General features: G+C 41.0%; 1 protein-coding gene across 3 annotated transcripts in view; it reads left to right on the forward strand.

The window, feature by feature from the left end:
* The first annotated feature begins 11891 nt into the window (after positions 1 to 11891).
* The window catches only part of sash1a (SAM and SH3 domain containing 1a), a 183232-nt gene continuing 168555 nt past the window's right edge, over positions 11892 to 26568 (forward strand). For 2 of the 3 annotated variants that reach the window (XM_023272395.3, XM_023272396.3), the window contains exon 1: positions 11896 to 13256. In XM_023272395.3, the coding sequence (XP_023128163.2) occupies positions 12756 to 13256 (501 nt within the window). In that variant the 5' untranslated portion in view covers positions 11896 to 12755. Of the gene's footprint in view, positions 13257 to 26568 lie in introns of all 3 variants that reach the window. The other variant, XM_023272393.3, reaches the window with a different exon arrangement.

Below are 26568 nucleotides of genomic sequence, written 5' to 3' on the forward strand. Positions count from 1 at the left end.
TCAAACACATACTCGAGTCTTATATAAATGCATGTGACATCCCCGTAGCAAAGCATTTGTTCATGCATTTAAATAGGAATATTATTATAATGATGGATACATTCTAGTTACAGATTCTGCTGTTCTGCCAGTCTGTTAACTCTTCCACATGCCATTGAGCATTAGTTTGTAATTGGTTTGAGAGTGTTCGGGCCCTGAAAAGAATGAGCTCAGACGTTTGACCCCTCGCTGCTCACTCCGTGTCGTATGATTCCACTATCAATCTCCGACTCGTGCAGGCACTTTTACAGATAAACCATTGCGGCTGTCAAGATGTCAGAGTTTCACATTACGGTATGTTGCAAAGTGTCACTACTAAAACAAACCTTTAAATGAGATGGTCCTGAAGCAGAAGAAGGAGCGACACCTCAGAAGACCTCTGTGGTGTTTTTCACCCTGAAAAGGACGAGAAATCAGATTCATGACCACGAGGAAAGGTTGCCTTTTGGGATTTTTGTCATTTGGTGTTATACAATAGGCCTTCTCTTCAGGAACCAAGAAAAATAGAGCTGGTGAATTTATTAGCCTTGTGTGTGGCTTTTGCCTCACAGGATACTTTCCAGAGACAGTAGATGTGTTTCCATGTAACTGTCAAGTAAATTTGAAGCAAACTTTTAAAATGTGAATTATGCTTGCTTCTAATAACTACTTTGGAGTGAATAAACTAGACTGCATAGTCTCATCTCTGAAGGTGGCAGTGTAGGCTTTCTGTCTGTAATAAACAGTAGAACAAGTACATGTTGCCAACTGGAAACAGGAACAATTGTTTGTCAGTGGGTAAGATGTGAAGGAAAATTGACTCTCTTTCCCTTTACTGAGGTATTTCCTTGTAGCTGTTAGCTGAAGACATCTCAGAATATCATGCAAGTTGCATCTGTCAACTGTAGTTACCTTAAATCATCCTGTAGATCCTATAGGTCACCTCAAATTATCCGACAGGTCCTACCTTTGAACCCTGTTCCTATTTACTTCTCCCAAACTAAGGCTGTGAGTATGTTCAGGCCTTCTCTCCCTCTAATATGAACCTGAGAAAGACAGATGCTTCAGAACACGATACATGACAGAGACAACTCCTGGTCAAGGTTAGGTCTTGTCTAGTCTGATGTGCCTGAACAGACAAGTTGTCCCAATGCTAGGTTGTAGTCTAAATTCCTCCCAGCCCAATAGATACCCAAAGGTGGAAGAGAATCCTCAGAATTGATGCTGGGAATGCTTACATGAATGTGTTGTTTTGTTGTATCACTTTTCCTGACGTCATTAAACCTTATTCTTAACCAAAGCCATCTGAGTCTCCAGAGTGTCTCTGTGTCTGCCTCCTCATCCTCTCTCGACATCGCTGAAATTCCACAACATAAGAAACCTCAAAGAAAAACCAAACAACACCTGTCACTTTGGCCATACACGACTGAAACGTGGAAATGAGTCTTGAGGAGTTTTGTTAAGTTGGGCAAGTCGTAATCAGTGTTTCATGCCAGGTAGTTTTGGCCATGTTTCATGGTGACATGCAAGGATTCTAAGCAGAAACAGATGATAATTCCTGTGAGTTAAATGTTTGGAAAAGTCTCCCAAAACACCTCAAGCAAACATGAAGAAAGTTTTCTTTTCTTAAAATTAGGCTGTTTCCATGAAGCTTTCTGAGTGTGATACCCAAAATGCACATAAAAACGCAGAAATACATAAATAATCTACTGAAGATATGTTTTTGTAATGACGAAACCTGTCACCTGATGTATTAGCCAGATTCAAGATTATTTCAATATAATTTTCCAAAGTTTCTTCGTACATAATAAAACGAAAAGAAGTTCCTCACTGGTGCAAGCACTTAAAACTAGAAAATAAGAAAAACCTTCATCCATCCGTCGCTAGTCTATCATAGGGCCACATATACAGACAAACAATCACACTACTGAAAATGTAACAGGCAAGAGGGATCAAGAAAGTGCATGTACTGCACATGATGGATGTCATTTTAGATAACAGCAGAATATTACAGTCATTGTAAAAAAAAAAATTGCAGCAGGTTAAAATTAACACATAAGAAGAAAAAAAATGCATATGGAAGATGGAGTGAATATTTTTAGGACTCATTGCATTGGGGGTGGGAAGAGGAAGATGACACAGACTGTTCAAGAGTCTCACAGCTTGTGGAAAGAAGCTGTTGAGCAACCTGCTGGGCCTGCAGCAGATACTGCATGGTTCAGTAGCATGTTTCTAATAGTTTGTGGACAATAGTCAAGCTCTATGGCACAGAGGAACTGGCAGAATAAGGTTTCAGAAAGTACTCGTTAGTAGGTTTGATTCATTGTTGGTTGTAGGCTTTTCATGGGATATTTTAAATAAAAAGAAATGCCAGTTATCTTTGAACTAGGACTCCCAGAGCTGCTAGCTTTGTTTGTGGACCAGCAGCTCCATACATCCATGTGGATTCATATGGAGACTGCAAGCTGTTATTTTGTAATAAAACCATGTAGCTATTCCTACAATAGTGTCAAGTAATTGGTGTTAACTGAATATTCTCATTATTTAACAGGTAAGGGTGCCAACAAGTCAGTATAGGACCAAAATGTGGTCCACCATATAAAATAAAATACCTCAGTCTGCCCAAAAAGCTTCTGAAGTCCAACAGAGACCAGTGCCTTACTGAGATCAAACAGCATCTATCAGTCTTCACACCAAAGCTGGAACACGATGCACTGCAATAAAAATCTGCGGTTTGAATTTTCCAGCTGTGTGTATGTGTGCGCACACATGCATGCGAGGGGAATATAGGAGCCTTTTGTGCTTTGCAGGCAGTAAGGTGAGACTTTTAGGTCCCACAGAGCCTCTGCAGTACATCAAATATAGTAGAGCCATTCCTTTTCTTAATTGTGTGGCGCGTTTGAAGCTTACTTGAGCAGAAAATTGAATATAAAACACTTAAGTCATCAGACTCATATATTATCTTTTGAGAGCAGAGGGGAGTTGCCAACAGGATTACTTCTGCAGAGATGAGAGGGAGATTAAATGAGAGTTTCTTTGAAGAATAACAACATGTATCTACAGCAGATAAAAGCAGTTTTAGGCTTGCTTGCTGTAAATCATTCGATGTGCATCCTGACAAATAATTTACCACTTTTCGCCCTAGTGTGTCTCTAATAAATATGCTCAGCACAATAATCAATATTTAACAGTTTCGTTACATAAAATATAATACAAAATAATGGATTCCCCTATAAAGAGCTGTGTTTTGGGTGAATAGGTCTGCATAAGTAAGAAAGAATTGTATTGAAATGTATCCCTGTTAACACAAATGTGTTAAATCTGTGGAAAAGTAGTCTTCTGGAAGAAAAGTAAGCAGAAAACCACTCACACTGTAGGGAAAAATCACTTCATCCCTGCATGGCAGTAATAAAGTACACTTCCTTGTACTGGGGGACAAAATAATGGAAACACTTTGACTAAATACTGTCCAATAAACAGTATTGCATACCATGTCCTTAATGACTAGTTTCAAAAGTCTGATCACTGTCCTGGAACTGTATCAAATAATGAACCAGAGATTATAAACTTTAAAAAAAAAAAGATTACGTTGAAAAATATTGATCATGTTATTGTGTCCTGTCATGTAGTAGGAAATATGCAGCAGTTTGAACTTGTGTATTATATTTATATGTCTTCTACTAAAAACCTTTCTTCAAACATCAATTTTAAAACACCTTTCCCAAAAAAGAGACAGGAAGTTCAAAACTGTGCTACAGACAATGAACATATGCCTGTTAATCTCATCAACTTGATTGTTTTCCACCAATGCCACCTCGTATTTCTTTTTTCATTTAAAAATGAAGTGAAATGTTAGCAGTGTACCAGAACGGATGAGGTGATCCTCCTGAGGTCAAGCTCACAGTGAGACATCGAATCGTATTGATTTGTCATTCCCTTGTTAGGAAATCATTGGGCTTATGATGGAATCCTCATCCGCGGCCATCATTGTCACTCATAATGACCCCTGGACCTTTATTCTTCTCATCTGTCTTCACTGTCAGACCGCAGGGATTAATACAGCAACTGGACCTCGTGTTCGATAACCCATTTACTTTACCTCATTTTTCATGTGCCATTGACCTGTGCAGTGAAGGAAGATGGAAATATTCCAAGATGGCTGTGATCGAATGAAAATGTTTTAATTGTGTACATTTTTGTCTGTTTTCATCCATCAAGCATCATTTATCCAATATACCATTTGCCTCTGTGCTGGGTTGTGTATTTTTTCCACCAATACATCACGCCCCTGTGGACCTGGAGGACAGGTCAAACGCTCCGAGCCTTACTCGTTAATAGAACATGTTAACAAACCTGGGCTTGCAGCCATGCTCTTCCCATCCATTTGAGACGAGATTTATTGTAGTGAGACTATGTGGCTGCTCTGTCTGATTGCTCTTTTGTCTTCAGCTCTCCTGAGGTACAGACATTGGTAAGTAAGGAAGAAATTCTTTTACTCCAAACACTGAAACTCTAAGTGAAAATCCTGTACTAACTTCTCTATTTTATTTAAATTACAAATGCATTCCATCATCCAGTATATGTAATATAGGGAGTCTAATGAGGTTCGTCTTCCATCCGTCTGCCAAGAAACAAAGTTAATCCTATATAGAAACGGAAATATGAAGTTGTTTTCCTTTGGTGCCCTCAATCATTTTTTGGAAGTCTCTGTTCAGTTCATGAAAATCTCTCTTTTTAAAAAATCACCCTCACATATCTGCATAATAATTCATTTCTTTTTCAATCACCTCATTTTAATTAAGAGGGAAACGAGGTCTGTGGAAAAAAAGGAGCTAATCTTTATTAATTGGGCTTTCTGCACCGCTGCTTTGCTGAGGGGATTGTTATAAAACATTCTCTGAAGTCACATGACGCTTCATTTATCATCAGCTGGAAACCTTCCCTTTAGCGTAAAGACACACACACACACACACACACACACACAGACACACACGGTCATACTGAAGTCAGTCCTTTTCTAGGTGGGATATGCATTTCCCATCACTCTATCGCCTTCTCTTTTATTGTCTCTCAGGATTTGATTCCAGCTCTGGTGCATTTCACCCATCTTTGGTAATAAAGCAATCTAGTAGAGATCCTCTGAATGTGCAGGTCAGCAGTCATCCCTCATCTAGCCTCCTGGTTTGGTGGTTAAACCTCATACATCCAGGTGCCGTTGTGCTCTGAGGTTAGCTATGGATCACGAGGGGATGTGGCTTGCTGGAAGTGCCTTTAAGTCAATATCTCCTGTCACAGATCCTCCAGCCGGTGTCTTGCCAGACCCTGACCCCTCCAGATTATCCTTCTATCTGTAATTAAAGCCAACTGTGGAGGCGACGGGCAGACTGACAGGCCAGCTAATGTACAACTCTTTATCTCCAGCGTCTGACCAACAGGTGTGTTAAGGTTTCTATCTTTATATCTGTGAGAGATCAACGTCATTTAATTGGTCATAATAAGTGTATTTTCCTGTCCGTGTGTGCAAATGCTTTCCAAGGTTACATTACACATACACCACTGTGAAAGCAAAATATGCCACATTTTATGTATTATATCACTACTCACAGTTGAATGTCTCAAAATACCGCTGGCATTGTGTCAAAAATTTGCATATATACATAATCCACTTATAGTGCTGTGCTTGGCGGCTGCATGGTTATTCATACTAATTACATAGACCCCAGTACACTCTGATGACATATCAGTGCAGCTGACTGGGAATTAAGTGGCGATTCCTGTGGGCATGTGGATGCTGCCCTTTGAGCCTCCAAGTCTCTCCTACAACTACCTCTGCAGCTGCAAACTCAGGTCGCAGGTTTGCTGGGTCTTATTAAAGTCTTGCCAAAGGCAACAGCAGGAGTCATATTGCCTGATAATTCTCTTTGGTAAAGCCTGGGTTTCCATGATAACAGCTTAAAACCACAAAGCAGCAGCTTCATTTCTTAGGTTACTTGTTTCAGGAGAATTGTGGGATTTCAGTTTTACTGTGACTTCTGTTTTGAACACAAATCAACAGGAAGGAGCTTTGTGTAAGCGCATGATGTTTGAAGACAGTGCGACCCATTTGCAGAAAATCACTTTATTACCTGTAACGAAAAGGGTTTCTGTCTGTTCATGCCCAAATGTTTTCAGCTCATTAGGCTGCCATGAGAGTTTTTAATTCTTGGCACAGTAAATACAATTAATTTTAACTGCTGGTTTGTAACACGAGTGATTTTAATTAGCAGTGCTTTTATTGTAGTCGGTCTCTGCACTTTTGCTGCACAAACTTCATCTCTTTTATATGGCTGCTGTTTTGTTCTTTGGAAAAGCTTTCAGCTATTAATGTATACTGCCAGTTTATAATCGAGTTGTGAGGGGATAAAACGGGACGCCAAAGACTTTATGTTCTCTACAGAGTCAATAAGAACAGGCAAAAATCTGTATCACTGTTTTGCAGGGTATTTTTTTCAAATATTCATTGCTATAAGGCTCCTTCTGGGCTTAATATGAAGCTGAAAAGGCAGTGTGGTCCAAGCTGCTGGATTATGGGTTGATTTGAAGTCAGCACTCCCTCAGCTTGTGTGTTCCACTCAGGGTAATCACCGCTACTGTCTGATCGGAGATCCGTCCATCACCACCCGCAGCTCTTATTGAACCAGACCCCAGGAGCAGTTAAGAAGTTGGCTACAGCTGCAACTCAGAGCAGAGGTTTGATTGATGCCATTGCTTTTTATTGCTCCGCTGGGAGTGCTAACACAGACAACTGACCTCTTCCTTTTACAGACAGGTTCCGTCTGGTGATTGGCAGGTGTCTGTAGCTGATATGTTTAGGTATGCAACCCCTGCATTAACCCTGAGCTGCAGCCCTCCTCCTGCACCGTCAGTTTGCAGATGTTTAGGTTGATACTGAGCTGGCAGCGGAGTGGCAGCTGGGCCTGAAGTGCTCGCTTCACCTCTGGTCTCTGGAGACTTCAGCCCCGACCAGCCGTTTGTAATTAAAAGCACATAAAGACAGATCAAGCTCCTTCCTTCTCTTTCCATTTAAAAAGCCAGAAGGAAGAAATAGAACCCCCTAGATGCCCGAAACCATTGACCTCCAGGGAGAGTGCCTTCACTTCTCAACCTGCAATAAGTTCAGCTTTTGCCCTTAATTGCATACTTTGGTATGCAATTAAGGACAAAAAACAATGTAAATTTAGCACAGATTTGTCTAAATGTAATCAACCACAGAAAAATTCAGTTGAATGAAATCATGCCTATGCTTTAACCAATTGACTGGTCAGTGGAAAATAATAATAATTATTATAAATAAATAGGCCACAGTGTCTTCATTATTATTATTATTATTATTATTATTATTATTATTATTATTATTATTATTATTATTATTATTATTATTATTATTATTATTATTGTTATTAATAATAATAATCATCATCATCATCATCATCATCATCTTTAGCCTTATTAATCTAAATGGCATAAATAAATATAAAAAGAAATATAAAATTTGTATTTGCATTATATTGTCACTTTAATTTTTTCTTTTTTTAATAGAAATTATTTTAAAAAATAAATGTAATTAAATCCACTAAATAGGCCACAATGAATGCACTCTACCTGATAGCATTATTAGTCTAAATGACAAAAATAAAACTAATAAAATAATAAAAATCTTGCATTTGCATTATATTAAGTCACTTTAATCCTTTTTTTCAGAAGTTATATTTTTTTTAAAACTGAAATCCACCAAATTACCCACACTGAGTGCACTCTACCCAGTAGCCTTATTAGTCTAAATAAGATATCAATAAGCATACAAACTTGCATTTGTGTGATATCAGGTCATTTCAATCTTGTTATTTTGCACTAAAATGATAAAAACTGGCTCAAAGCCTATAACCATCCGCATGCCTATAGTTATAATTTCCAAAAATATACATCAGCAAGAACATTGGAGGAATATAATGCAGGCAAATTAGCTTTCAGATATATCTGCTGTTTCAATGAGTATTTGATTTGACGAGAGATTATTGAACAACCAGTTGACCAGTCAGTCTGAAGACTGCAGGTCTACTGATTTTATTCCGCTTCACCGCAAAACTCCATCCCATAAAATTTAAATTTGTGTCTTAATCTTAAATTTATGTTTTTGTGTACTATTCTGCATTGTTTTAATCTGTCTAAATGTTCCAACATGCGGATTTTCATGTTGATTGTTTGTAATAAAATCTGTTTTCTCTACCGAGTCTGTTAGTGCAGAATCATCTCCAAGCCCCCTCAAGTTTTGAATGCACACAGGGAGATTTACAGAAGAATTCTAACTTAATTTTCATATTTTTCATTTGCTGTGGCAATATGAACATTGACAGTAAATCTGATGAGGGGTTATGAGCTGCAATGGATGGAATAAGAGGCAGAAACAGCCAACATGATTACCCATATCCACTGCAGGACCACATTCAATTGAGGCATGAATTGTGATTTGTATTTTCCTTCTTCCAACTGGGCTGTGTTGCCAGCAGACGAGTCTACATATCTATCAGGAGGCTGACAGATAGCCACCCTCGAAAGCCTCGACCTAGAAACCAACATCCGTGACCTTCATGGTGCTTCTGCGTTTAGGTGGACAGAAGCCATTCTCTGCTTCAAAGCATCTTAAAATTGAGGTCCTGAAAGGTGCAACCCAGACGTGTGAAGCCAAAGAGAGCTGAAAATTTCACCCGACTGAAATCCCCACATTCTAAAACCCAAGTCTTTCCCTGTCAGAGAGAAAACAGAAGCGCGCCGTGTCGACTATTAGCATAGAGAAAGCTTGGCTGTCTGCAGAGCTGCTATTGTCTGTCTAGCTGTGTCTATCTCCTCTCCCATGCCTGCTGGAGCTTTTCTTCCCTCAACCTGCTGCAGTCACAGTCTTTCAATCAACACAGTCAAAGCAGCCGATGCATATTTACCAGCATTGATGTTAATGTGCACTCTCACTGGCACATACCAGCGCTACTGCTCACTGTTTCAGGTTTATTAAGAGCTGGGTGAGGTATTATTGATGTGGCAGAGGCTCTCAGGCTGCAGGGCAATAGTCTACTGCTGTAATCAGTAGCTGTATATTGGATATGTTGAGTTTTGTATTGTTACTTGGACAAAGAATTGATCTAAAGACATCTCAGTGGGCTCTTGAGGGAGGTGATTTTATTATTTTATTTTTTTTTTACTGGTTTTTCACACTTCATAAACTGAACCAGTGTTTTCCAACCATGAGGTCGTGACCCTCACAAGGAGACAGAAGATACATGCGAGGTGCACAATGATAATAAGAAAATAAAATGGGGAAATAAAGCATATTTTTCCTGCACAAACGCATGTTTGTTTTTTCAGACTTTCATTTAATGCATTTTTCTTTTTCATAGGAAAATTTTACTTCTTCAGGGCCATTTTTGAGCGATTAAACTAAAGCATGAAATAACAGAGTTGGGTTGAAATGTGTAAAACTGATGAACACATGTATCTAATGACAGGAAGACGAAGCTTTTGCTTTTTTAAAGGTGTCACAAGCTAAAAAAATGCCAACGACTGTGGTAAATTCGTGATTAGTGGACCAAATTGTCCTCAGCCTAACTGATAATGGAAATAATTGAAGGTCTAATATATGAGTCACAGTCAGTTATATCTGATGAACCAGCACACAGTCATGAACAAAAGTTTACATGCATTGGTAAAGACCATGTACACTCACTGGCCACTGTGTTAGGCACATTGGCTGATTAGCTATTAGTGTTAACAAGCAATTGAACTGGTGTACCTAATGAAGTGGATGGTGAGTGTAAATCATAGCAGTGTTGAGTTTCCAATGACTCCTATAACTCAGAACTTTACGTTGGAATCACTGAAACACATTTGCCTTTATTACAAAAAACAATCATGCATTTTGGTTCTTTGTTAAATGCATTATAGGTCTTCTGGAAATATGACAAAATCTGTAGGCTCAAAAATATACATACAGCACTGCTAATATTTGGTAAATGTCTGTCGGCCATTTTCACCTCAATTAGGCGCATTTGGTAGCTGGTCACAAGCTTCTGGTTGCATCTTTGACCACTTATCTTGATGTAATTAGTACATTTCAACTTAACCTGTTGGCTTTCTGACACAGACTTGTTTCTTCATCACAGATTCTCAATAGGGTTTAAATTAGAACTTTGGGGAAGTCAGTCTAAAACCTTAACCTTAAAACTGTATATGCAATAATCTTTAAAAAAAAAAAAAAATACCATCAATTCACCAAAAAGCCACATTCATCAAACTACATGTGCACCTGCTCTGCATTATGCAACTACAAACGCGTGGCCTGAGTGAATGTGATTCAGGACACGTGACTGACTCTCATGATCGCTTCACAAACACTTCTCTGTATTTCCATACAGCTTGTGAGACGCTTGCGTGAGGTTGCCACCCTTGTCTGTCTTGGAGCCCGCTGGTCGGTCACCACGGCTCCGGGGCAGCAGAGTGGAAACACAGCAATCCTGGCACTGCCACTCCGAGTTCATTCACCATGGAGCGCACCAGTCTCCCCTATCCATCTGTCACTTTACTCCCATAATCCCCTGCTCCTGTAACCCATCTAATGACACATATTTGGCCACAACAATGGGGAGAGTTGAGGAAACTAAGAGGATTGCGTTTAGAGTCTATATTAATGGATAATGTGAGCTTGTGTTAAAGGTCCGTATAATCTGACACATTAGAGACAATTATCTTGTCTGCATATTATGGTATAATTACAAATATTATTAAATATAGAGTGCCTCATTTCCATTTGATGCTGCAGAATGCATTGTTATGAGTCTCGTATATCAGCTGTGCCGACAAACAAGACAAAGCTCCACTGTATCACATGACACCCTGCTCTCGTTTAACCCCCATTGCTCATGTCGGTTAAGCCACTTTACATGAGCATTTATGAGGGATGAGGTACGTCCGAGCAATTACACTGACAGCAACAGACAGGTAAATCACAGCAAACGTCAACTCGCTCTACTCTGATTGGATTGGGAGAATGATAATGGATTGACACTGATGCACACCTCCACCGCACTGACATTCTGACATGCATTTTTGGCGTATTTCTGGTGGTGCTTTTTTCCCCCAAAAGAAGACCTGTTTGATATGCTTCCCTCGCCCCGCTCCTCTGACTGGTGTGTTTGTTCTCCAGCCCTGCCGCGTGTCATAATGGGCTGAGGCAAATCACTTCCAGCTTAGAGCCCAGATAGTGATTGTATAAAACTGACCCCTAACAAGCTGTCAGTTCACATTTGATAAAGCATACATCAGCGCCGGCCAGCTTGGCATCCACTTGGGCAGAGCAGACAGGTCTTTTTCATGCACATTCTCTGTGTTTTCCTACATTGTTAGACTTTGCTGGCTCATACTAATGATGATGGCATCCAGTGGTGCAGCAATCTGATACAGACAGTCTGATTCCACTGCAGTGCTGTACCGCCACAAGGATATGTGCTCACATCGATAAAGGATAGATGGATGAAGTGGTACCTCTGTGTTGTTTCCCTATTACATCAGCTCCAGTGCTGCTGAAACCTTCAGTTCCCCAGTCACCACATAGAGGGCGCTCATGCGCGCTGGGAAACCAAACCGTGGAAATGCTGAATGAGCGAGAGAGAGAGAGAGAGAGAGAGAGAGAGAGAGAGAGAGAGAGAGAGAGAGAGAGAGAGAGAGAGAGAGAGAGAGAGAGAGAGAGAGAGAGAGAGAGAGAGAGAGAGAGAGAGAGAGAGAGAGAGAGAGAGAGAGAGAGAGAGAGAGAGAGAGAGAGAGAGGTGGACGAAATCACATCGTGGGGGAGTAATAATGTCACACTAAGCAGCAGCAAAGCGCCGTGCGGCAGGTTTGACAGACGCGTTTTCGTTGCGCACCAACTTTGGACAAGTCGGTGGGAACCTGGTGACCTACTGAATGCCCCGCGTTTGCGCGACAAGTTAGGAGAGAAAGAGGGGGAGGAGAGAAAGAAAAAAACGGACTCAGATCACTATTTTTAAATGGGTACAGTGAGATTTTGGGGGGGCGTGGACGGCAGAGAAGCAGCAGCAGCAGCGAGCATGTTGGCGCTTGGCTGCGGTTCCAGTGTAGTGATGTGCCGGCTGGAGGAACTCGACTACGCGTAGACTGTGGACGCTGTGGTTGCCGTGAGTCGTTCGGACTTTCTTTCATTCTGAAGCTTTGTTTGGATTTATTTCTTGCTGCGCTGCCGTTTTTTGGCGACACAGAGGACTCGGGGGAAGGAGCTGTTACACGCGTTCCGTGCGTAACGGCGAGAATCTGGTCGAGCAGCTGTTTGAATGACAGTAGTTTTCTGATCCATATCTGGTTAAAGAAGCCTAATTATTTAAAGTGGCTGCACATGGTAAGTCACCGTCTCAAGTGGAACTCAAGACGTGTTGATTTGTGAGTATTGACAGGTGCTGCAGTCATTTGGATTGTGTTACCTGTGATTTAAAACACCACAGATTCATAAGGTCGGGTATGGTAACCAAACCTTTGTTATGGATCATCCACAGATTTAATTCCGTTATTTTTACGCAGCAAACCCTCGGAGGAAACGCACATTGTAACTGGCAAACCCTATAATGCGTTTCAAACGCCGGATGGGAAAGTAACAGTCACTTTTCTTATTCCTGAGTTGTAGCCGATTAGGCAGCAGCCAAAAAATGACAAGCAACGGACCTGTCATCGTCTACGAGTGGCTGAAGACCCTCCAGCTCTCCCAGTATGTCGAGGCGTTCGTGGATAATGGATACGACGATCTGGAGGTTTGCAAACAAATCGGAGACCCCGACTTGGATGCCATCGGCGTCTACATCCCTCACCACCGGCAGAGGATTCACGACGCGGTGAGGAGGCTGAAGGAGGAAGCCAAAGAGACGGCCAGTGGACTCTACTTCACCCTCGAGCCAATGCCACCCGCAGCAGAGATTTACAGCGGGCACATGGTGGAGTACGAGTCCAAACTGCGGGGCTCCAAGTCCTGGACCGAACCCAACAGTGACCGGGTTGGGCGTAACGGTGGGTACATGGGCGCGCAGAGGAACCTGACGCTGGGCAACAGGAGGGAGCTGGTGATTTACCCCAAGCTGAAGCTGAAGATCATGATCAGGGATAAACTCATCAGAGATGGCATCAACCTGGCCAAGCTTCCCTATTCTAATAAGGTAAGAGGGACCACTTGGTTGGTGGCACATACATGGTACCTAAGGCACCCATCACATGACAACCGATGAAAACACATTATATACACCCCTGTACTGCAAAAACGTCCCATTTATCAAGTAATTTGGTATGATAGCCACTTAAAACCTTTACCTCAAAGTAAATAATTTTTTGAATATTCCACTTCCATTATATAAGGTGAGAAAGACTAGATTTGAGAAATTGCTCAGAGGATGCTTTCAAAACAATATCCAAACCAATCTTTCACAGTCTTGTTTTTCCGTAGACTAAATGTAGATTGAATGATTCGCAAAGGTGTCTGTTTTTGTTGTGTGTCAGGCAAGATTCTATGGCACAAAAAGCCACTGGCATGTGCTCTGCATCATCCATCATTCGGAAGAAAAGCCTGCTGTCAGTCAGCTGGAGCGCATCTGGTGTAAAAAAAGCTACATTTCACTGATCTGCTCAACATGAAATAAGCAGCCGAGTCACAGGTAAATGCAGGTGTGACACCTAAACATTTTCAGGACCCCTGCACTTTGCTGAAGAGTGAGTGGTGGCTGTCAGGGTGAATGACGGGGAGTGAAGTTGCAGCAGATCGATACGCAGAAAGCGGAGAGGAGATCCTGAGGAGCTTTCAGTCTGTCTGCCATTTCGCCGGGGGAGGGGAAGAAAAAGATTTACACTGTGATTATTAATCTACCCTGACCTCACCTGTCCACCGGCTTGCCTCAGCATTCAGTGTGGGTGGATCAGCCGGACCCCACAGGCCTGTAAGAGCCCCGGCTCTTTGCTGTGATGAATGGGCACGGCCTGTCGGTTTGCTGGGGCAGTAAATGAACAGCGCCCAGCTGGGCAGGCTGTTGCACTCCTGTGAGGAGCCGGACTGAGAGGGCCTCTTGTTTTCACAGGACTGATAGTGACCTTTCTTCAGAAGTGTTTGAATCATATGCCTTACCAGCTGAGAGGGCTCCACTGGGTTACTGCTGTTTGCATACAGGGGGGCTTTTGATTGGAGTGTCTGCAGGCTGCTGAGGAGGCAGCAGTCTTGTCCTCTTTGCTTTTTCTTGGGGCACTAACATGCACTTTTGCACTGCAATAACTAAAAACCAAACCTGACACTGCATGTGCATCTTTTAGTAATAACAGTCCAGAGTTGGCTTGTTAGCTGGTTGACAAAATGGACAAACCTAGTCCTTATTTATTACAGTTGCACGTGCTACTGCTGGGCTCCTGAATTATTAATTTGTGCAGAACTCAAGTACACAGATTTTGAGCTTATGATTAAAGTCCTTGTCAAAAATTGAGTGTGCCTGGGGAACGACGGGCAACACAAGTGTCCTGAGTAATTAAATGTGCTCTGAAATCATATGGACTTGTAGTAAGGGCTTTGCATCTTGCACCAAATGACCTCAGTATTTTCTAAAATCCTGCTTGTGGCCTTCGGTGTGTTTGCATATTTATGTATGGTAGTGTTAGTCATGGCTTTTCAGTGTTACTTGCAATATCAGCTTAAACAGATCCTGAAGATACAGTCAGTGCTGTGATGAAAATGTTCATGGCCATACCTACATTATTAATAACTACCAATATCAAAACTAGCTTTGAAAGCAATCGCTGCATGTTTTTTGGTAATGCTTATTTCGTCCATGTATTTTTGCCACTTTGGATAACTGAGAATCTCACAGAGATTTGGGATTTGAGAGGATTATCTGTCAGACCGGGGCTGAAACAAAGTGTTGGTTCCAGAGGGTTAAACTATCGTTCCCTTTTGAAGGCTGTATTTATTTACAGCCAAAGCTTTGGCATTGGAGCTTTGGAGAGGAATGAGCAGGTCAAGGTCTTTCTGTCTCCCTCACTCTCTTTCTGTGTGTGTGTACGTGTGTGTGTGTGTACATGTGTGTGTGTGCGTGTGTGTGTGTGTGTGTGTGTGTGTGTGTGTGTGTGTGTGTGTGTGTGTGTGTGTGTGTGTGTGTGTGTGTGTGTGTGTGTGTGTGTGTGTGTGTGTGTGTGTGAAGCCCTGTAGTTTTGAATTGGCTCCAGCCCAGTGCTTTTCTCCCCAGGAGCAGTGAGAGGAGTGTGGGAGATGGAGCTGTGACCAGCTGATGGAGTCTGACTAACTGGCCTGTGATTGGTCTGCAGATATCTCCCCTTTCTCTCTTGCCCTTGAGACGAGATGTCACCCCGAGTGCAGACCGCAGAGACAGACTCGGGGCAATTACAGGACACACAATGTCAGTCTCAAGGGATCGTCATTGTACAGCACGACCAAGATCTCCATCCACATTTACACTGTGTTCTGTGCTGTCAATACACATCCCTGAGCTTTGGCCTCTGTTCGTCTTTGTGCGAATGACTTTGTCTCCATTGTTTGTCATTAAGTAAAACCATAGGCAATATAAACACTAAGATTCATAAATCCTCTCTGGTGTGGGCTAAATGTCTTCTTGTGAGACAACCCATTATCAAATAATTCACTGAAAGGGCCCTGCTGGGTAGAATAAATACCCATGATCCTTATCAAGGCCTCAGAGACTCCTTGTCTGAGTGTGTGTGAGAGAGAGAGAGAGAGAATTATTTCTTATAACCAGACACTTGTGCCATGGGTTGCACATTTCCAGATCTCTCATCAGGGAACAATAAAAGCAGAGAAGATGACGCTGTCTGTTTGCTTGTTGTTGAATACACTGGAGTCCTGGAGTTAATGCCGTCCTCTTTTTTTGCTTTTTATTTTTTTGGTTGAAACAACCTCATAAATTTCTGAAATAATAAGAGTAAATGCATTTCTGACAAACTCGGATGATCTGCCTTTTTCGGTATTTGTCAAGTGTACAGTTAATGTCGGCTTTGATTTGCTACCACAGAGAGGAAATGTGCAGTAAATGATGTCCTTTTCGTTGATGGATATAAGGACATTTGGAGGCATTATTGGAGATTTGTTCAATTTTAAAGGCCCCATCTGCTCAAAAATGGGTTTAGATCAGTGATCAATGTTAAAGCTTTGGTTTAATGCTAGAAAACTGTTTTAGTAGAAAGTTTCTAAGGGCTCTGAGTTTAAGGCATGTTTCTGCAAACAGTATTTGTGAGGTTAAAACTGCTTTGGAAGCCAATCCAGGTCCAGTAGGCAACTTTTACCAATACAATGTAGAAACAAACAAACTCTCTCTCAGGTTTTTTTTTATGGGAAAACAAAACTGTTTAACATGGATCGTTATTCAAATCAGAGCATTGTTTTTATATATCTTTGAACTTGCCCAGAGGGGATTTTTAAACTGTGTGTGGTCTGTCTTCTACCTGGTTGCAAGACACATTTTCCCCTGTTCAAACTGATCAACAGTGATTGTTCTGTTATCATGTTTAACTCTATTTTCCCTGCTGTTTCCTATTTCTTTTTCTTCTCCACTGATCTCTAAGAATATCACAGAAACGTCTCTTTTACTTTGAAACTCTTTAAATCTGCTCCGGCACCCAAACTGGATGTGTTCTTGTCCCGGTCTCATCCAGGGACTGATGCAAGAGACACAGTCAGTCCGTCATAATAGCGCCTCATTGTTAGCGCTGTGTGTCGGGAGGAAGTAGAAGCTAAACACTGGGAGATTCTCCATTGTTTGTATGGAAGCTGATGGAGCCACATGTCCTTTCACTAGTGGTCTGTTTTGCATTCCCAATTTCCGTCCATTGAAACAGGCTGTGGAGGCAAGTGTCCAGCATTGTGCTGATGGGCGGGTGATGAAATCCTGGGTATCATGCAGAAAGAGACAGGGTTGTAAATAGATGGGCACATTGTTTTGGAAGGCCGGGGAAGGCTTGGTGGGTGTTTTGGGTAGGGACAAATTGTTAAGTTGTGGGGGAAAGTTTGGTCTTCGAGGCCTTTCTCTGACCCCACAGAACAGCTGATCAAATGAAGTGGGGGGACAATCGTGAGAGGCCTGCAGCTTAACTAGCATGAAGAATGTAGGAAATGCAGTGGAGGTGTTGTGTCTGTCAGGAGGGGGAAGCAGCACAGAGAAAGACAGCTTTTAAATGACTGTGTTCATAACTTCCCCTTGCGAAAAAGAGGAAGTTTAACACCTTGCATGCCAAACACTTACCTCACTTCCAGTTTCACTCCTTTTTATCTTGATTAATATCCAAACAACCCATTAGAAAATTAGTATTTTTTGTTTAAGATGGACCCTCTGTTGGTTGTTTGAAGGCCCTCAGGCTTCACTAAACAGCTGCCAGTTACCTGTTGAGAAAAATAATTCTAGCAAATCAAAATCGTCGAGGCTTTTTCCACTGCAGCCCTGCCAAAACATATACATTCCTACTGCCAATTACTGTGAAGCTCAGGTAAAAGCAGAAACTGAATGAACACAGATGTCCATTCAAGCTTCTGCATTATGTTTGCACTTGAACCCGTTGTGTTTTCCACTCCATATGCATGCGATGTTCCTGGTATTGGAAAACGACAAATGTGTGCACTCAAAGCCATTATTCCAACTTTTTATCTGGCAGTTTTTCACCCAAAACAAAGAGCTTTTTCATATCCATTGCCTATGAAACACTCCATTTAGCCTATGGTGAATGTCCTCATCATCTTTTCTCATTGCTATAGAGCTGGCATTTCGCCATGAGGAAGGAGAAAGCCTTTCACAACAGCCTCTGAGTTTTCCATGGCTTCTGCTGAAAGCGATGTTTGCTTAGTTTTCATTAAAGGCTCCTTAAAGGCATAATCAACCAAGGACTCACAGAGAGGAAGTCATAAAGAAGTCGAGGGCCAGCGCTATTGTCCTGAGAAGACAGAGAAAGTCAATTAACAAAGTGGGCTGCTGTTTACGTTATAGAAAAGCAGGGTCATATGGAGCACTTTAAAAGGATGGATCACATTCCCATCAGATGGAAAAAGTCACATATCCACCAACACATTGGCACTTTTTTACAGCCCATATTTGGGGCCTTTTAACCATCTTTGTTAAGCATAACTTGCAGTATTTAGCTCTTCGGAAAGCAGCTGAGGATTAATTGCTGTCACATTGACCTTATGACCCACAGCTTTAGGCCCTGCTGGACCAAAACACAAAGCTGTCAGGTCGATTTCACTCCAGACAATGAAATGGCCTCCACACCCTTATGATTCTCAGCGGGTGCTGGATCTGTCTTACATTTCGCATAGCAAGTGACTCTGATCACTTTCCCATTTGTAGAATTCACGTGAGATTTTGCACATCTTTGTTCCCGTTCGGCCAAGAACAATACCTGCAGAAGTAGTTGTATCCAGTGTTTCCACAAATGCTATGACTGCAAAGAGATATGTGTTCACTGGATGAGTTTCCACATTTTCTTCTGTGAGTCAAAGAGTTTCTGTCTGTCCTTCTGTCAGAAAGACTGAACCACCCATCTCCAGGGATCACGTACGAATGTGGGAAAGCAGCATTTACGATACATGTGCAGCTGGCCTCCTTATTACGGCAGGAAGGAGTAAGAGGGGCTTGTTCCTACTGTGCCGTTTCTCACATGATCAACCAACTTCTAAGCTACTTTTATTCCCCGGTCGCGTGAACTTGCTTTGAAATGTGACATTTCACAGAGCCCAGATTTACCAGTCAACAAAACTGCACTGAATATTCTCTCGGTTCGTTTAAAAGGGTTGTCAGACATAATAATCTCAACATTTAGACATTTTAGTTCACGTTGAAGACATATTTCTGCTCCCTCCAGTCTCCTGAGATGTATTGCATTTGACTTGCAGTATATGTGTATCTCTTGAAGTTATGGAGTCATGGTAACGGCTGTAAATAAAGCAGGCAAGGCAGTCATCAGAGCCATTTCATTTTCCACAGGGTGCTGGGGAACAGGTCCTGATGACACACATTCATGACAGATACATTATCTGAGCTATTCTTGTCCAAGGTTTTAGCAGCTTCCAGACAGCCTGTCTACTTGATGTACTGTATTTACAGTATCTGCATCAGGGAAGACTGCACACTGCATCTTCACTACCAAAGTATGCATGCTGTCTTTATAGAGTTGGTTTCTTTCTATCTGTAGTTGGGCCAATATATAATTGAGGGACTTTTGAAGTCCAAGGGGTATATCTTGCAAATATTTTTATCAAAAATTAAAAAAAATGTAATGTTTTTTATGTTCATTATGATCATGTCTTTGCAGATTCCATAATTATTTATTATGGAAACAATCATTTATTAATAAAAAATGACTGGATATCACTAAAATGTCAACTAAATAACCGTCCAAATTTAATAACAACCATCTTCTAATTAGCTAAACAATAATAAAATGAGCTTAGTCAAAAATAGTTTTGATTGTGTTCTTTTTATTAAGTTGAGATAATCATGACAGATATTTCTTTTTTGGCAATATATCAAATTTTAGATGGAAATAACAAATTGTATCTGTGTCCAAGAAATCACTTTCTACTAAGTTCCCCATGACAAAAACACCTCTCAAGGAAGTGTGGTAATTCCAAATCACATGACCTGCTTTACATGATGTCATTTCCTCCTGAAAAAAGACTGGCCAGACTCCAAGGCTTTCTGAGTTATTTAATATAAAGTAGTGTGTGAGTCAAGTGTGGATTTATGGCACGTCAACAGGTTTACTACAATATATTTAGAAATAACTTTCAATTAAAATTTTATTCAATTGTACATATGATATTTTAGATGAATCTTTCTGTAAAAATGCCATGTGGTGTTTGGTTATAGGCGGCCATGTTGATTTTAGGCCTGAAAACAGCAAAAATATCAACTATGATACCTGTCAACTATGTCACAAAAAGTCCCGTAATTATTTTTGACCCAGGTAGTTGTTGGTATGTCTACTCACATGCATTACAGCCACCATTGCATCTTTAGTTAGTGTCACAGAAACCCCATTAAATATGGATTGAGAGAACTAGTTTTGATTTCTATTCTAAGTTATGTTCGACATGTGGAAAAAAAAAAAATCCCTCTTTTGAATTTAAGCCTCTAAACACCCAGCTACATTTTACAGCTCAGCGCACAGCAGGCAGGTCCGTCAGCAACAGCAAACAGAAGAAACTAGATGTTCAGTTGCTGCTGTAAACATGTTTGTTTTTTACACATTTCTTCACCACCTCTCTCTCTCTCTCTGTCTCTCTCTGTCTGGATAAACAGCAGCTCGCTTTTATCCTGAAAACTGTGTAGGAGCATGAAGAAATCCTATCGCAACAGCAACCTCCTCTCCGGTTGCAGTATTTCTGTGCGGTATTGACCCCGTACTCGTGAAGAATGAAGATATCAAGTGCCCCTACAGGATGGCAAGAAAGATGACAAGAGAGCAGGCCCGAGCATCTGTCTGTGTCAGGATCCAGATTGCAAACACACTTTGCAAATCAACACATCCATGCGTGTTTTCTCTCCCTCTACATCGCCTGTCTTGCGCAAACACTCGCAGTGATTACTCTGGAGGGGATCATCAAATTTCCTCATAAGAAGTGTCAGATTTTTGCCGGGAATATACAACCGTACACTGTTGCATGCTTGTTATAGATGCTGCGTGCAAGTTGTCACCCATCTCAAGGATTGGTATTATCCTCGGTGGTTGTGTGTGACCTGTAGTCCAAGAAAGCTAATTACGTCTGGCTCCCACGCATTGAGGCAGGAGGTCACTCACTAAAGCAGCTTTGTTTAAGTTGTCATGGAGACTAACGAAGTGGTATTTAAACATCACACCTTATATATTTTTTTCTGCTGTAATCTCACTCTGGCAGTGTTTTGCTGGATTAAATTTCAAACATAGGGGTTAGGATTATTGCATAATAGTTCTATCAGCTGTATGATAGATTTAAATATTGCTCAAGCTTTTGGGTAAGTAGCTCTCATGCTGTGTTGGTTCTGCAAATCATAGCTCAGTGTACATAAAGGCATACATAATGAGCAAGAATAAATGAAATCATGAAAAAGCCATTTACTATCTTTTAACCCCATAGAGACCAATGTAGCGCCGGTGCTACGATTGCATCATCATTTTTGATTGGTGGCAGATTTAAAACCAGGTAAGATAGATCGATCATCCTTTTTGCATATAAAATCTGGAGAGTTGCACTAACATTTCACACATTCATCATGTCTCAGAGCGCTTTGTCATTGCAGAGATGAGTTTGTAAAAATACACAATAAAGCGCGCATAACAAAAATCTTTATAAATGATGACCACAGGATGTTGTGCACCTTTTTTTACATTTGCAAATTTACAGCTATGCAATTTCTGTATTTTGACATATATGTGAAAACAACAAAAAACATTAAATTTTTTTTTTTTTTAGGTTTATAGCACTTTTGAGCAATTTTTTTGTAGTACTTACTACAAAAGTCAATACATATTATTAAAACATGGGATGTAAGGGTTATGATGATGTCAAGCAAATCAAAATACTCCAAAATTGCGCTGAAGTATGTAAAAATGTAAGAATATGTCCTGAAGGTCTTGTACAATGGTAGATCTTAAGGGGCTACATTCAATCATGCATATAACTGATGATCATTTTTATAATAATCTGATCTCTCTGTTATTTTTTTCCTATTGGATCCTAAGGTTTCATTGCAACTGCTTGTTTTGTTCAACGAGCAATCCATAGTTGTTTTCAGGTTATAAGAGGAAAAGAAACTGTCCCTTAATGAGAAGCTAAAGATGTGTAGCATTTCAGTCTTCTAAATGACTAGCAGGTAATGATTAACTCCACATAATCTTAAGATTTCTATTAATTATTAATCATTTAATCTGGTTAAGTGTCAAAAAGTGCTGAAAAAATTCATCACAGACTCGTGGAATTACAGGTGATGTTTTTTAATTTCAGCTAAGTGATGCAATCGGCACTTTTTTTGTACTAGCTGATCATATCATGGAATATTCAACTAAGCTTTCCAACACTGGTAATCTGCTCTTGTGTGAATGAGAGATGTGGAAAAAAATAGAAAGTTGTAAGCTCCTTTACATGAGCAGCAGCTCCTCAAAGAAAAAAATATGTCAAAGGACGATCTAGTCATTTTTCTCAAACCCCGGCTTCCGCATGTTGCCCCAACTGGATGGAATAATCCTCTTTCCTATGAAGATGCTGTTAAAAATGAGCAATGGCGGTGTTGCCTGCAAAGCACGGGGCTCAGACATGCTCCATAAATCAGAATGATGAGGGTGGAGACGTACGCCGGTTTGCTAGTATTCCTGATGTTAACGGCAACTTAGTGGAGGATTTTCTTTAGCCAGCGAAACACTGTTTTTTTGGGGAGGGTTAAAGCTCCTCTACCTGCAACAGAGCTTAATTGTCCCACATGTAGTGACAGTTTGGCTCATGTCGGCCCATACTATCTTGGACTGTGTTTAAGGGATGTAATGCCGGGGTGTAGAGAGATGAGTGAGGCATGATAGCAGAGTGTTAGAGACAGACAGGAGAGTGTGTATAATTACTTTGTCTGAAGCTGCTGCCAGATAGGTGTATGGAACCGACTCTCAACCCCCCCCCCAGCACCTCTTTATCCCTAATTGGTCCATTTCCAAGGCACGAGGGCAGGGCTACGCTGAAAGCTTTGATCACCAAGACCACACCAGTGTCGATATGTCCCTACCTGAGTGCTTTTGTAGTGGCTGTGCCTGGCAGGGGATTAAGCCATACTGAAAACCACAGAATGTCTGTCTGTCTGTCTGTCTGTCGATCTTGCTCTGGCTTCCCCGCGGCTCTGCATACCTGAATCTGAACTCTAATTACCTGGCAGGTACTACGTTCCTCAAACACACCCACGCAAACACACTTGCACACGTTTGCTGTGTGTTGCACAAAGCACCGCCGGCATTTCATCGGTATACTTTTGTCTTGTGCGTTTTTGTGCAGCCTTTAATAATGGGAACATTTACTGGGTTTCAGCGCATTCCAACACAAATATTAATCTGACTTGTGTTTGTGTGTGTTCTGGTTCTGTGCCTGTATACTTATGCAACTATGAGTGCTGCAGGAGTTTAGTCTCCGCTACTAACACTAATTGCTGTTAACATGTGCTCAGTAAGCAGAAAAGCATGTCGAAACAAAGGATACTCACAGAAAAGTGTGAGTTGATCCAAGATGATAGGTCATGCATATCTAACAGCACATATAGTCATTGGTGTACCTTGGATTTACAGATCTACATGTGCAGTAGGACAAAATTTGAGTAAAAAGAGCAAAATTTTCTTCCCTGTTGCACTGAAGGTTCAGCTGACTCCAGCAGTCCCGTCCAAAATGGGAAGCTGCCAGCCAGCCAGTCAAGCTTGCCATTAGTGGATCAATCTAGACATGCTCCGTATGGAAGGCTAGAGTTCACACACTAATTGCTGCTTTTTGATCTCTGTACATGTTGGAGTTAATAGTTCTATTCATTAAATTAATCACTTGCCTCACTTGCTTCATGCACGGGTGAAGAGATTGCATTGTACCCGCAAAGGTTGTCCCAAAATGTACTTTCTTAGGCTTCAAATCTGAATCTCACATCATTAAACCTTCACTAGGGGATTGGATTCCTGTGGCTTCTGCAGAGAGGAGTCTGGTCAAGTTGTTTGGTTTTAGTTTGCAACACATTATTCACTTTACCCTTTCTGCTTTGGCCTGAAGTGCACAGAAAGAGTGAACTCTAGACAGAGTTATTTATACTGTATAAACTGGGAATTTGTGTTAAACGACTTACCATTCTGGAGTGCATCCACCTCAGTGCAAGCAGGTTTGAAGCCACATATTAATCACGAAAATGGACACTTACTGAAGAAGCCTTGCTATGTTGAGACTGTTACTGGGTTTTGTGTCTGCGTTAGAACAAAGCTTGTAAGATACCAATACCTTTTTATGATTTGGCTGGATTTGTAGCCAACTAAGGCCACGTCTGAGACGCGTAGCTTCATCTGCTGTGGGTCGACCACAAAACCACAGTTTTCATGTCAGCAGATCTTTCTACCAACACTGTGCCAAACCAACTCCTGTTTACTTTAATGGCCCTTGAGAATTCTTCCTAAAGGAAAGTTTCTCAGACAAATCTGGAAATGCATCCCATTGGACTCTTTGTTTTTTTTTTTTTTTGTTTTGTTTTTTTTTTTTACATTATGGCTTTCAAGACCTTTCAAGTCCCTGCGCCATCGTCCAAAGATCTTAGATCATTTCAACCTCAATTTAGTCTTAGGGTTCATGGTACACAGTCAGTTGGAGTCTCTGCTGGAGCTGAATGTGAGAACAAAGTCATCAGAAAGCTTGCCTTAATTAAATTTTGCCTCATTTGTAAACACAGCTATCTGAAAACTAGTCTTCATTGCAACCGACCTCGTGTGACTTCTAAAAGGCACCAGCTTATGTAACCAGTCAAGTGATAGATTTCTAATAGTCAGCTTTGTTTTAAAGAGGATTAGGATAAATTCATATTTATTTCGACATGGAGGTCTTTGAAGAAATACTACAACAATAGAAGCTAGTTATGCATTTCTGTATTCTAATTTATATCACGGAAACATTATGGACTAATGAGAAGGAGAGCTAAATACAGGATGTTCACCTTAAAAGGCCTTTGTAATATGGCTCAAAGCCTTCCTAAATCTTTCTCATTGGCTCTCAGGACATATAGTCCTCTGCATAGCAGGGCAGCATCTAACAATTGTTTTCCAAATAGTTTTTGTAAAAGTATTTGATGAGCTGGAAAATGGTGAAACATATCTAGCAATGTTTACCAAAGCCCAAGATGTTGTCTTCAAATCTGCTATTATATCCACAGCCAAAGGATATTCAGTTTGCTGTCAAAAGCTGTGCATCCATACAGGACTTGTACACACATTTTGAAGTATCACCTGGGAAAATGTGGCAAAACTTTCAAATTTGCAAAAAAAGTTTCCACACTTGCTTGCTGACATGAAATATTAATTTCACCTTGCACCATTTTGTTTGTTTCTTTTTCCTAGTGAAGATTCTTTAGCAGTTAGAAAACAACTGGACTGCATTCCAGCATCTATACCTCTATGCTAAATAGTATCTTACAAAAAACATTCAGTATGTCCCAATATGTAGTATGTCAAATGGAGTAAACCAAAAATACCTGGATGTCCTACTACATCCCATCAAATTTTGCAGAATGCAAGCCAGCATGTTTTTCTGTCCATTCTGACCCACAATCCTCTGCACCATTATGTCACATATGCCATGGTGTTGTGTGCACAGACAGATGACAGCTGATTTTGCAGTACAAAGTGCAACAGTCAAATTTTAAAATGTATTTTTAGGACGGCGTCCAAATGGTACCCACGAAACGGTACGCACTTTGTGAGGGCAGCTGTAGTACAAACTTAAACTTAAAAGAAAAAGTAGATGGTTCGGAGAGCAGATCTGACTTTTCCTCTTCTTCTGCCTTGTTAAAATGTGTAACATAAGCTTTACTGCCACCTTCTGATGACACTAAACGGCCTAGTTTTTTTGCCTCAAAGCAGGTAATGGAAACAAATCTTGTGAACTTTTTCATTTTTAAAAATCTTTTCAACAAGTTTGCTTCAAATTTGATTTACAATTCTATGAAAACATAGCTATTGAGAAGTAAAAAGAAAAGCTAAAAAATTAGTCAAATTAATTGGTTGACTATCAAAATAGTTGCAAACTAATTCATCATTTGACAACTAATTGATTATTTGTTGCAGCTCTACTGCCTAGTAACAGCCACACTGATGATGTGCCCCTAACGTGCAGTGGTCATGGTGGCAGGGGAAGTGTCGTTAATCCGGTAAATCACCTCCTCTCTATGAATGCATGCAGCTTGGAGCTGATGTCGCACAAAAAAGCCAAACAATGAACGGGGCCGACTGACAGCTCGCCGTCCCAGCCTGAGCCGAGGGGTCATGCATCACCAGCTTTCTCTGCTCCAGCAAACATCCTCACCCACTTTCACCTCATTCTCACTAACTCACAGACAGGGAAGACGGGCAGAAATACAAATAGACAGACTGGCAGACCTGTCAAATCCAGAGAGGGGAAGAGATAAAGACCGACAGCTGGTCGGACAGGGAGACAAACGGGCAGCTTTAGACGGACAGAAAAACTAGAAAATACAACGTGAGGCCTGCGGAGATGCAGCTTGATTGACAGAGAGGTAAAAAATGTGGTTTATCTTCTGACTATCCTTAGTCATTAATAATCCCTCATTTGAGACCTCTTGGAGGAACCACCACTGCTATCACTCCCGCCGCCATGATATATTCATAATAGCCGGTTCTCGTCTGCACCAACAAGACTCTGAGTGTGAGGCAATTACTCTCATTACATATGCTCCAAAGCATTTTAAAAGTTGAATAATGAATATA

This window comes from Amphiprion ocellaris, chromosome 12 (assembly GCF_022539595.1).
Source record: "Amphiprion ocellaris isolate individual 3 ecotype Okinawa chromosome 12, ASM2253959v1, whole genome shotgun sequence".
In the NCBI taxonomy this organism is placed as follows: domain Eukaryota; kingdom Metazoa; phylum Chordata; class Actinopteri; family Pomacentridae; genus Amphiprion; species Amphiprion ocellaris.